This window comes from Drosophila innubila (assembly GCF_004354385.1).
Source record: "Drosophila innubila isolate TH190305 chromosome 2R unlocalized genomic scaffold, UK_Dinn_1.0 1_C_2R, whole genome shotgun sequence".
Lineage (NCBI taxonomy): Eukaryota > Metazoa > Arthropoda > Insecta > Diptera > Drosophilidae > Drosophila > Drosophila innubila.
In genome coordinates this window covers 16,436,313-16,448,764 of record NW_022995374.1, presented here as the reverse complement: position 1 = coordinate 16,448,764, position 12,452 = coordinate 16,436,313, and the positions used below count along the sequence as shown (strand labels likewise).

Sequence of the window (12,452 nt, the reverse complement as noted above, 5' to 3'; positions counted from 1 at the left end):
ACGTGTTTCCTCTCACAATGCAGCTGGCAAGGCAAATGGCATATAAAATATCAAGGCTAAAAAGCTTCGACTCTGATGATAATGCCAAGAAAATTCAAAATTTATATGGCCATGATTTACAGGCAGCTATCAAAAAGCGTTAAGATAAACTAGAGCTTTGCTTTGCTGCAATAGGAAATTGTTTCTGACACCATTTAGAATCGGATTTAGTTGATGCTAAATATTTTACAAATATTTACGAGTACTTGCTGCATAAAATTGGTTAAGTCATATGCAAAAAATTATTAAATGGAGTGCATTTTAGTTAAGGAAAATAAAAAGTTTATCAAAGATAAATGTAGGAAGCATGCTATAAATTCTAAATTGGGATTTACATAAAAGCTTACTCATTCATCAGCAGAAGTTTTAAAATATTAATTTCTATGTCCTATTTTTATTATTATATTATAAATTTTTATTTTTAATCCGCAAAATAATAATTGGTTTTTATTTTAAAGTTCACCAGCCACATATAACATTTGTCTAACTTATTTTTCAGTTTAGTGTCATTGAAAAATTGAATAACTTTTTAATATATGCTAAAGCTTAAGCACAAAAACTCGTGGCAATGTATCAACTCTTTGCCATATTTTAAGAACATTATAAAAACATTTTTAGCTTGTGCAACTATTTTGTTTAGTCGTTTATTTAGAGAAACAAAGAGAAAGAGAGAGAGCGGGAGAGAGAGAGAGGGGGAAGAAAGAGATATGATTTCAGATAGTCGACAAGGGTAACTAATGGGGCACATGACATAAATCGCAATTTTTATGACATTTACTCGTAAGTGATAATCAAATAAAGGCACAGCTGACCACTAAAATGTTGATATTAGAACTAAGCACACAATATATTATTATTAATATTTAATGCGCTTGCCCGAAAAACCTGCACATTTTATTATAAGCCGGCATTTTTATCAGAGCCGAGTAGCCCAAAAAATGTGGGATGTGGATGATGGGGTGGCAACTCTGGACGTTGACGAACCTGGAAAGCCGCTTAAATTGTTTGCCTGTCCGTTGGTTGGTTGCACGAGTCCGTTGCAACCCCCTCTTGCCTCTATTTGTTATTGTTGTTGTTGTTGTGGTTGATTTAATATTTAGCACGCTTGGACAACGGACCTTGAGGGCAGGGGGTGGGAGAAAAGGCGTTGGGGCATTGTGTTGCTGGCGGGTGGGGAGGTGAGGGAAGGGGGTGGAACTGCCTTAGTAAAATTTTAATGCGCTTTTGATGATGGCCATAAAATGGCAAACAAAATGCATGTGGGCGTTGTTGAGGCGTGGCATTGCATGTGGAATCTCTGCGCTAGATAAAATATTAATTTATTTTTTTTGTTTTTGTTCTTGATACTTTTTTTTTTTTTTTTTGCTTTGCTCTCTTTTACTTTCGTATCCCCATGTCATCCCCTCTCAATGTGTTCGTTGCGTTGTGTCCTGCGGACATTGCAATGCCGCATCCAAGCTATAGTGCCTCATAAAATTTTACGTATGTATCCTGCCCGGCAGAGCTCTTATTTTTAAATAACTGTTTCGTGTTTTTGCCACTGTTTTACCCTCCCACTGCCCTCCACTTCCCTCTCTCTATGCACACTTGTGTGTTATTAATATTTTCATTTTGACGCGGTTTATTTGGCTTTTCGCATATATATATTTTGTTCCCCTCTATTTTTTGTTTGCTGTTGTTTTATTTCAACGCCTTTTGCATTACTTATGTAATCATCGTCGGCGCGTGTGGCATGCTCAACTTTTTTATTCGCAAGCAGCAGCTTGACAGTGGGTCACTAAAGTTTTCTACCCGTCGGCTACTCATACTTCATACATACCACATACCATGCACACTGATTTGAGTGTGTTTATGTTTTCCTTGGTTTTTATGGCAAATGTTTTGTTTTGCCATCTTTCATGGATTTTTGTTTTACTATTTTTTCGTAATTTATGGCAAACTGTTGGCCAAAGATTGAAATAAATAATTTTCCACCAAATATTTGAAATTTATTTCAAAGCTCGGTGCAATTTTATGCTCGATTTTCTGGCACAATTTCCGGTTAATCTTTCTGAATACATTCAGTAAAAAGCGCTTCTGAAACTTAAGAGATTTATAGTTATATATCATAACTTTGCGAAAACTTTTGCGGCTTTTAAATTAAATAATTAGCATAATATTGACTCAAGGTGTAGATAATTTAATAGATAAAGAGATAGATAGTAGAGAGTAAAATGCGTTTTATTTTATTTAAATGAGTAGAAAGTTATTTTTCGACTGAAGCGATTTCATTTCGAAGTATTGTTTAATTTTCAATTTAATTGACTTATTTTGTTATATCTTGCTTGTAGTTAATCCCATTTTTAGTTAAGTCCCTGCAGACTATTTCCCAATATGGGAATTGTTAGATGAATTATTTATTCGCAATTCGCACCACGTTATAGCCATAGATTAATGTCAGCTCTCCGCTGTTTAACGATCCACATTTTCATTTAGTCGCCGACAAACACACGCCAAATAAACACAGAGCGAGGGTGAGATGGAGAGAGAGAGAGAGGGAGGAGACGGGAGTAAGAGCTGTAGCATATTAAAGTGTATGTTCTATTACTTAATTATTAATAACGCTGCTTTAGCCAGCTCATCGCTTCGCACACACTTAACATTTTCCAGCTGGTGGGAGTTGTCCACAGCGTTGCGATCCAAGATAAACAACTTGCAGCCCCAATCCCTATCCGCACCACCGTCCTTGAAACCACAGAAGTTTTCTAATTAGTTTTTGTGCACAGTGCGCTTTATAGTTATGCATTTTACTTCTTGACTGTGGCAAGTTGCAAGTGGTTACAGATGAGAAGAGGAAATGAAAGTGGAAGTTTTGCACTCATTCTGCATTTATTGCAAATTGCGTTGAGGAGGAATAAGACTCCCAAGCTTGGACATCGGGCATGTGGGTGGCAAGAAGTGCGCAATAATTGTAAATGTCGCAATTATCGAGCGAGTTTCCGTAAAAAACAGAAATAAATTGCGACTTGTTAATGAGAACTGCTTTATTTAATGAATGTCGAGCTTTGGAAGTGAATATTTTTCAGGATGATGCTCATATAATAGGAAACCAACTTGACTTCTCTAATATGATAAAGTATCTTATTTGCAAATGATAAGAGGATTAAGATATTGAAGTGCATATGTTAAAGTATTTATGTGCTAAGCAACGCTTGTTAACGTTCAGTTAAATTTCAGTTGGCATAGCAAAATATCAAAAGCGTTTTAATGGCAGAAAATAGAAGGACGAATCTCCAAGAAGCAACTGTTAAGTGCCTTTATTGTGAATCGATTAAATATCTACATGAAAAGCAAAGCCAAGAATTTGCTAAATAACCCAGTATAATATTCTAATATCAAGTACAACACAAGCATAATTTGTATATTTAATTTTGCGTACATATTGTGGATTTTAGATTACTTATAAATCAAATTGAAACTGAACTCTCTTCAATGTTCATTTAATACATTTAATAATTTTATTCATAAGTGCATAAATATGAAAATACTGTTTGAGATTTAAAGCAATATTTTCTGCAACGAGACACAAATCTATTTATAATTTTAATGTAAATATATTTCCGTAAATTTGTTTAGAATCAAATTAAATCCATTTCCTTTTTCCGTTCCCCCAGTTTCGACAACTTCAAGATTGCTTTTAATCTTCACTTTACGCTAAGCCAAGATTTCCCAAAAAAAATATCAAAACAAAATGAAAACAACAAATTTCTATAGGCTTCAATGCCTTTATAAGCCACTTAATCAAGCTTTTCTCCCACTTTGCTCCCGAACCATTTTTGGCAGCTGTCAATTACCGCCTTAGCCCCCGCTCACGTTCGGGGTTTTGGGAAAATCTCTGCAAACATTTTCCAGCAAAAGTGCAAAATTTGATGCGCAGACTTATCGATGAATTTCCATGAATAATAAATATTTTTAGGAACTGGTCTAAATAGGATTTACGCCCAAAACAAGAAGCAATCACACCAACTTCCCATTGCGCTCCACAGTGGGTGGAAAGCTTGTGCTAATTGAACATTTATCCCATTACAGACCCTCTTGCCGTTGCCATTCTCTTGTCAAATGAATAAATAGAAACTCAACAAAATGAGACGAAGCAAATTTGCAGCTTAAATTTAACATAAATTTCCATGCCAACAGGCGCCTCATTATAATTTGCCATAAATTAACAAGTTGCCCCTTAGATATTTAGTATTTAGATATATATGTAGTACATGTATAGTGTATTATGTATTTTGTACGTTTTTGTTGAAGACTTAAGACATGTTTGGCTCGCGGGCGTCGGCTGCAAAACTCATTAACGTCGTAATTTTCCAAAATTTATAAATGTTAATTGGAAAATGCTTTTGGTCTGGGTCGCCTTGCACTTGGCTCTCTCACACTCTATCTCTAGACAAAAACTGCTTATTAAATTATGCTAATGAGTTTTGCTCACGCCAACTGTCAGTGAAAATGCCAGCCATTTTTTGGGCCAAACTCCGCGCCAAAAACCGTAAGCCAACCAAACGAAAAATTCCAATTATAAAACGGCAGTTGAACAAAAAATAGCCCAAAAATGGGATAACTACAGTACGAGCTGAAGATGAAATACTCTGGCACAGTAAATAACTTTATTAAGTATATAGCAAATTAATCATTACTTGAGATTTAAAACGTTCAATTTTCGAAAGTGTAAGAGACCCTTTGCTTAAATTGGAATGCAGAATAAATTAAGAGGCCAAATCATAATCAAAATAACATTCCTCTTGAAAATCGATTCAGGTTTAAGAAAGTTATGATCAGATTTTTGATCTGGCCACTTTTCAAGTCAAAATAATTTTAATTTTTTCTTTGAATCAAGTTTAGTGTGTTGTTTTTATAATTATGACATAAGGAGCTGATTAAACTTGAATAATTGAGATTTAAAATTTTTTAACATCCATTGGTTTAAACTATTTTTAACAATAAAAAACAAATTTGTGAAAACTTTGTGTTGTTGAAACACTAACTTGATAAACTGTACACAGTACTTTATAGAGTTCCCAGTGATTTAATGCGTTTCACACGCAAACTCATATATTTCACACAGCAAGGAGAGTATGGAAATTGGTCAGACATGAATGTCAACCTGTGTGTGAATTTGTGTGCATGTGTGTGTGATTGCATTCATTGCAATTTTTGGACTGCAGTCTGTGCAGTCCTTGGTTCGTTTATTAATTAGTCAGGACAATGCGGGAGTGTGCAGAGTGAGAAACCAAAAACTCATTGTCTGCCCTTTTTATTGCTTTTTCTTGGGGTTGTGGTCCAAAGCCTGCATATGACAGTTGGCCAGGCTCGTAATTTCGGTATACTTCAATCTCTGATGTTGTTTTCTCTGTCATTCTTGTTTTACAGGATGTCTTGCATAAAATTTGCAATCCACATGGCCAAGTGCTGCGCATTGTTATCTTCAAAAAGAATGGCGTACAGGCCATGGTCGAATTTGATAGCCTCGATGCGGCAACACGTGCCCGGGAGAATCTCAATGGAGCCGACATTTATGCCGGTTGCTGCACTCTAAAAATTGATTTTGCCAAGGTAAGTTTACCAACACCAATATCTATCATTTCGATATTATAATAAGTACATACTTATTATCCCTTATTGCAGCCAGAGAAATTGAATGTTTATAAGAATGAAACAGACACCAGCTGGGATTATACCCTGAGCACAGGTGAGATTCAACCAAGTGCGTTCACATTTTTTACTATATCTATATCTTATTAGTCTATAAGTAATACCTATGCACCTCTACATGGCATACGATAAAACTACAATATAATATATATCATCTATATAACTTTATATCATGACAATACACAACACGAATGCATTGCCCATACTTACACACACACACACACTCACATTTACACATCCACACAGACACTCAAATACACACACAAATACACCTGCTTTTTATTGCCCACATGTGGAGAGAGTTGTTAAATTTATAATTATCGCATATGCATAAATAATTTTTTTAAAATTAGTTAGCTCGATTTTTTTTCAACATATTTATTTTAGTTTCGGATTTTCATAAGCTCAACTTTTGGGCAACTGAAAACTTGTAACTTTTTTGTTTAACATATCAACTTTTTCAATTGCCGAACACATTTTTAATTTATTTATTTACCAGCGCTTAAACTTTGACACTTCAGTGTGTATTTAATATGCGAGTGTGTGTAAATGTGTGTGTGTGCGAATTTCAGTGTTGATTTTTATTATAAACATATTTATGATGTGGGAGTTTATACTTTATGAATTTACAACGTGGCGTATGCGCAATCAACTGATGTAATTTTATTGAGGCTTACAGATATTAACAACTTTATTTATATAAATCACCCTTTTTCTCGTATGTGTTATATTTAAAGGAATTTAAAATCTTTGTCACATAGCTGACGTATACTTAATATTTCACTGTGACGTATACTTGATATTTGTGGTTGTCTTTAAGCCGTTGAGTAATCCCTGGTAACATTTCTGTTAGCCGTCTAAAATCTGGACTGCCTAATTGCCACACCAAAAGCTGTCGAGCTTAAAACGCAACAGACATCAACCACAAACAGCAAACAACAAAAGCAGCAACAACAACAACAACGGGACATCAAACATTAATGATACTCGAGCAGAGAGCATCAAAGTCAGCAAGTGGAAACAGAGGCAGCTAACAACGCCCACATTGGCCACATCATTCACAACTGCACCTGGCGCTCATCTTCCTCCTCCACTTTTGTCTACAGTTTGCGCTCCTCCTGATCCCACTGTTGTCAGCCAATGCCTCTTCCCTCCGGAGCACATTTTCCGCTTTTATGACAGTCGACAAAGTTGCGCCGTTAAATGCCATTTTTAATTTTTATATATTTCACTTTGAATAAAAATGAAATTAAACGTTGCGCCGGTTGTTGTTGTTGTTGTACTCGTTGCTCTCGTTGTTGTTGCTGTGTGTTGTGTTGGCAGACAGCGAGGCGGCAACGTTGTCGGGCAATTTGTTTGCCAGTCGACAGACAGCAGAAGGAACAACTTCAAAAGGCCGACAAACTGAACAAAATCTGTCCGTTTTTCGCCCGTGACAGGCCAACGCACCAATGTTGCAAGTGTCAACGTAGCAACAGCAGCAACAACAACAACAACCACAGCAACGACAGCAACAACCACTGACTGGAGAGGCCAAAGCCACAATAACTCAGACAGCAGCAGCAGACTCACTGTCATATTTGCCAGTGTTGCTGTTGTTGCTCGAAAAAAGCCGACAAACTTTTGGCTGTTGCATGTCCCTTGAATTTATCTGCCTGTTGTTGTTGCTGTTGTGGTTGTTGCTTGCATTTGCCTGTGCCTTTGCCTGTGCGTTGTCTGGCTGTGTTTGTTTTTGCCACAAACGAATGGACCTGGTCCGAGGTCGAGTCGACTCCGAGCTGAGTATCACAGCTGCCATTTGCCAGCTCTCAATGAATGGCGAAATGAATGAACTTGATGGCAGTTGGGGGCAGGGGGATCAGAGCTGATGTGGGCGTGTAAATTAGGCCTCAACAACAGAGCAGAGGAGAATGAGAGACGGCGACAGAGTGCCGTCTTTGTTTGTGCTTGGTCGTATAATGAACATGCCACTTTGAATGTGGCCTGGTCATTGGTGGCGCCACAGTTCTGTTTTTCATTCCATTTGCTGCAGCAGCTTCGAAACGTCCTCCATTGTCTGTTTGATGCGTTTTTCCACTTGGTTAGTTGCAATTGCATTTCTGTGGCAGGAACGTGATTCAACTTTAAATGTGTCTCTCACTCGTAAAATTGTTTCTTTATCTTAACAAATAATGCAGTATAAAAAATTTAGTAGATAATTGATTATCTGAGCTACTTTTATAAGACTAATTCTTAAATAAAATGATCAATTCAATTATCTACAATTATTTGATAACAATTTGTAATTTCTTAAGAATTTCTTATATCTGTACCCTGACAAGACTTTCTTCAAGCTGTTTTACTTAATACATTCCATTTTCCTATGTGGTAGTTTTCCATTTAAAAATTTTCCATTAGTCAATGTTGCTGAAGAGTTTGACACAGTTGACCTTCGACCTTATATATGACAGCCATTATAAACTGTGCTGTGTTCTGGTCAGGCCAATCAATAGAATTCATTAAAATCGCTGCTTGTGACATGCCACACCCACAACTTGGGACCGCCATAAATATTGCATAAATTTATTGTTCCCACATCAGGAAATGAAAACGAAGACGAAAAGAAAATGAAACAATCGTAAACGATAACAAGTTAAATATGAAGTGAAAAATGCAAACAAAATATTTGCATACGATTTTCTAAGGAGGTAAACCGCAGGCAATCGATTTAAGCGACCAAAAAGTGTCCTGTTCTGCGCCTTTGGGTAAACACTAAAACAATCCACGAAGTGACAACAACTACTTGCCCAACAATTTGTCTAGAGAGAGGGGTTTTTGGTGTAGAGGGGGTAGGTAAGGTAACTTTGCAGCAAAACACAAAACTTCATCAAGTGTATACCAAAAATTTTGGTATTTGCATTTGCCAACCGTCAGGGTCGTTTTCTGACTACTGCCGTCAACTGGCAGCTAGCTGCATATTTAGTAGGTGAATCCTACCCACCCTATAAGGGATTCTCTATCTTAACCCCACCCTATAAGGGGTTTGCTACCAGCATATTTAGATGGGAGTGAAAGAAGGGGGATAGCAGAGGGGAAAGTACAACAGCAGTTGTGTGCCTCGAGTCACTTGACGTGCATTTTATCTATATGCGCCCGCGTTTTGTTAATTTTCCACTCATTTTCCATGGTCGCGTCTTGCGGGTTGTGCTTAACTTCCTCTTTAGCTCCTTCCGTGCTTGCGCTCTTCCGTTGTTCCGTTACCGTTATCCTGCTGCCATGACTCTTAGATGGATATGTATTCTTATGCTCATCGCATTTGGCTTGTTTCGTGTTGTCACGCAACGTGCTTCTGAAGCTATGCTTATTTTGTGGCCAACCGAAACTTGCCTTGTCTCCATTTAACTGCAAATTGTTTTTTATTTTTCTATTCTTTTCCTTTCTTTACTTTTCCAGTTTCAATTTTAGTTTTATTTGTAGTCAGTCGGTGAGTTGAGTTGCCTTCAAGTCTTTTACTTGTGGGTTTTGCTTTTCTAGCCCAAGGACGTTCGATTTTTCACTGTTCGCTTGACAAAACGTGCATTTGCCTTGTGTTTACGTATACGTAATGCGCTTGCATTCCCTACGTTTCGACACTTGCAAAGTGACAGCCTCGTTTTGCTGGTCGCTTAACCCCAAGGGTCAGCTAATTGGACTCGTATTTCTTTTGACAAGGGTTTGCCAAGAGCTGTTCAACTTTATTACAATCACATTCTCATTGAAATGACTTGCAAATTACAGGAACACAAATACTAGTGTTTCCGCAATTTGTTGTTCTATTCGATTATGATTTAACATTTGCCTTTCATTAATTAATTAGCTCCTCCTCCCTGTTTCCAAACGATCAATCAGAATTATCCAATGCTGTCCAAAGTAAACAGGCAGAGCGGAAAGAACTGACATATGCGCCATGTTGTGCTATTATCGTATCAGTTAACCGTAAAAAAATTTGTAAGCGCCCCAAAAACTATGCTATAATTAACCACAAAATGCCAGCAACGAACTCACAGAAAGAGTGAGGGAGACAAAGAGCGAAAAAGCTGCATTGTAATGGCTGTCATTATTTATTTATGAATGCATGACAATAACAATAACAAAGCACCACGAAAATAATGACAGTAAGGCTGAAACATATGCGACTACGAAATACACTGTTAGCAAGACTTTTTAAAATGCTCTATTCTCTTTTGAGCGACATTCTTAAACGTTTTCAGCTCAATAAATATAAATTAACTTTAATTTATAAAAATTGTGGATATAATAATTAAATGTATATTAATGAATTAGTTCTGTTGCTTAGATTTCTTCAATCCTCTTTGTTCGGTATTCTTAAACGATTTTATTTCAGGAAAGTCGATTATTTTCTTTCTAAAACTTATAAATTTATCAATATTATTTGTATGTAGATATCTGCTTTGTATTACAGTCGCAAAAGTCTTAGGCTAATTGTAGACTCGTTTGATAATAGCTTATGCCTTAATTAGAGGGTATAGGAATTGCCTTCATCACATAAATTTCAATAAAAGAGAAAAAAAAATCGAAAACAACAAAATGCCAAAAGTCATCAAAAGCAGAAACACAAATAACTGTAAGGGAAACCCCCGTTACCCCGCAATCCCCTTGCCAACAAAAAAAGAGCAACAAAACACATTAAAAAGCCGCATAAATAGAAACATTTTGAATATGGGCAATAGAGGGACGTGCGCAGGGTTGACATAAAACAGGACCAAACTATTTTATGTTTATGATTAAATCATGCATGAGTATAAGTGTGTATGTGTGATGGGGTGGGGAGGTGAGGGGGAATAGGTAAATTTGCGGAATGAAAGGTGTTCCTTGCTTTATTATGTGACCAGCAGGCGATGGCATTCAACTATCAAATTAAATGCGCATAAATAATTCATATGAAAGGATATCCATGTATGCAAATGACAATGACAAACCTAAAGCGTTGCGGTGCGTTGCGTTGCGTTGTGTTGGCAACCCTGTGATTTCAATTATGCGACCGTCGTCTAACGAAAAACAAAACGAAACAAGAAAACATAACTTTTCTGTGTGCTGCAAAAATTTATTTATTTAAATTGCAATCGAAGGATGTTAAAAAGAGGATCATAAGAGACATGTTCCTTGTTCCTTGTTATTTCATACGCCCCGTTGGCTGCTTATCCTAAATCAACATTTGTTTGTGCCGCACTCGTTGTTATTGTTGTCGTTGTTGCTGTAGTCATGGCAAGAGTCCTTCGGATCGCACAGTTGCCAAGGCTCTTCACTGTTTCTTAGGCACTTTATTTTTATGACACGACAATTTCTGGGTGTGTTCTGTGTGTTTGAGAGAGTATGGGAGTGAATGTGGATGGGGCAAGTCCTTCGGCCTGACTGCCTGCTGATTATTTTCGTTTTATCTAGAGCCTTGCGCTATTTCGGACCCTCAATTTGTTTTTAGTGCCACATTTGCCCCCACACTATTCTGGCATATGCTGCTCTGCCTAAAGCGTGGGAGTATGGGGGGAATATATCCACCTCCTCCCCTTTTGTCTGATATAATGCATCGCAATTATAACGGTTTTATTTTTCAGCGTGGTTTATTTTTATGTCAAGCGGCAAACTTCGTGTAATCAGTGTGAATAATTTGCTTTTATGCCCTCTGATATGGGCATTTTATTTGCTTTTATTCGTAACATAATGGCCAACCCTTCACCTCCTTCCCGCTTCATCCCCCGGTATAATTGTTGTGACTGCTTTTTGTCTGGACCACGCATTGGCGTCAACTTTAACATTTAGATCCAATTAAAATTGCTTTTTATAGCTAAGCACACACACACACACTCATACACATAATGTGGCATGTGATGAAGACTTTGCCACAGTTGACCAAACTTTGCTTCGTTTGGGTTTTTGACGACACTTCAGTGCGCATATTTAAGGCCTTTCCCCCAGTTGGTCATCACATAAGCTGGTAACATGCTTTTTGTTTTACTCAAAACCTAATGTGGCGCATCAAAAGTGCTGTTAACTCTTGAGGTTTGTCTCCCATCATTGAGTTAAATTGAGCAGATGAGTCCTCAGTCTAAGCCGTTTTATAGGCTTTGAAATCACCCATGCAAATATTGTATTCAATTGTTCTCTTAATGATTGATGAAATTACATGTCTTAAAAATCATAAGAATTGATTTGAGACTCTGAAAAAATAGTCAAAATCCTACATTAAAAGTAGTGCGGATCTGGTTAATAAAATGGTTGATAATGATTGACAATCATTTGGAGATTTATTCCCTACAATGATTAAAAAATGGATTGATGATGAGTGAGAATCATTTTAGTGCAGACTCTCTTAAAAAAAATGATTTATGATTGACAATCATTGGGAAATTGTTTCCTAGAGTAATTGGTACTGATTGAATGATTGACTGATTGATTGACCTAATTGCTGCAAAATTTTTAGGTAGAGTGATTTATGATTGACTTTAATACCAAATTCGTTTAGAAAAATAAAACACTAATTGATTGATGATGATTGACTGAATGTTTGTTTGATTAATGAACCCGCAAATAATAAAGATCAGATATTAGGCTCTTTTGTCTTGTTCAAAATTATGAAGCACAAGATAAAGTCACACGATTGACTGACTGATGGCTTTAATTTAACTCGCTAGTTACACAAAACATAATGGAAAATCACGTGCACAATTGCATCTAAATTTGAATTT

The 12,452-nt window shown here is 36.7% G+C and overlaps 1 protein-coding gene across 13 annotated transcripts in view; it reads left to right on the top strand.

Moving 5' to 3' along the window:
* The window catches only part of LOC117784241 (heterogeneous nuclear ribonucleoprotein L), a 127,349-nt gene that overhangs the window by 60,371 nt on the left and 54,526 nt on the right, over positions 1 to 12,452 (top strand). For 9 of the 13 annotated variants that reach the window (XM_034621922.1, XM_034621920.1, XM_034621918.1 and 6 more), the window contains 2 exons: positions 5,449 to 5,631; positions 5,704 to 5,782. In XM_034621922.1, coding sequence (XP_034477813.1) covers positions 5,449 to 5,631; positions 5,704 to 5,782 — 262 coding nt within the window. The remainder of the gene's footprint in view (positions 1 to 5,448; positions 5,632 to 5,703; positions 5,783 to 12,452) is intronic. The other 4 variants (XM_034621928.1, XM_034621921.1, XM_034621926.1 and 1 more) reach the window with 1 other exon arrangement.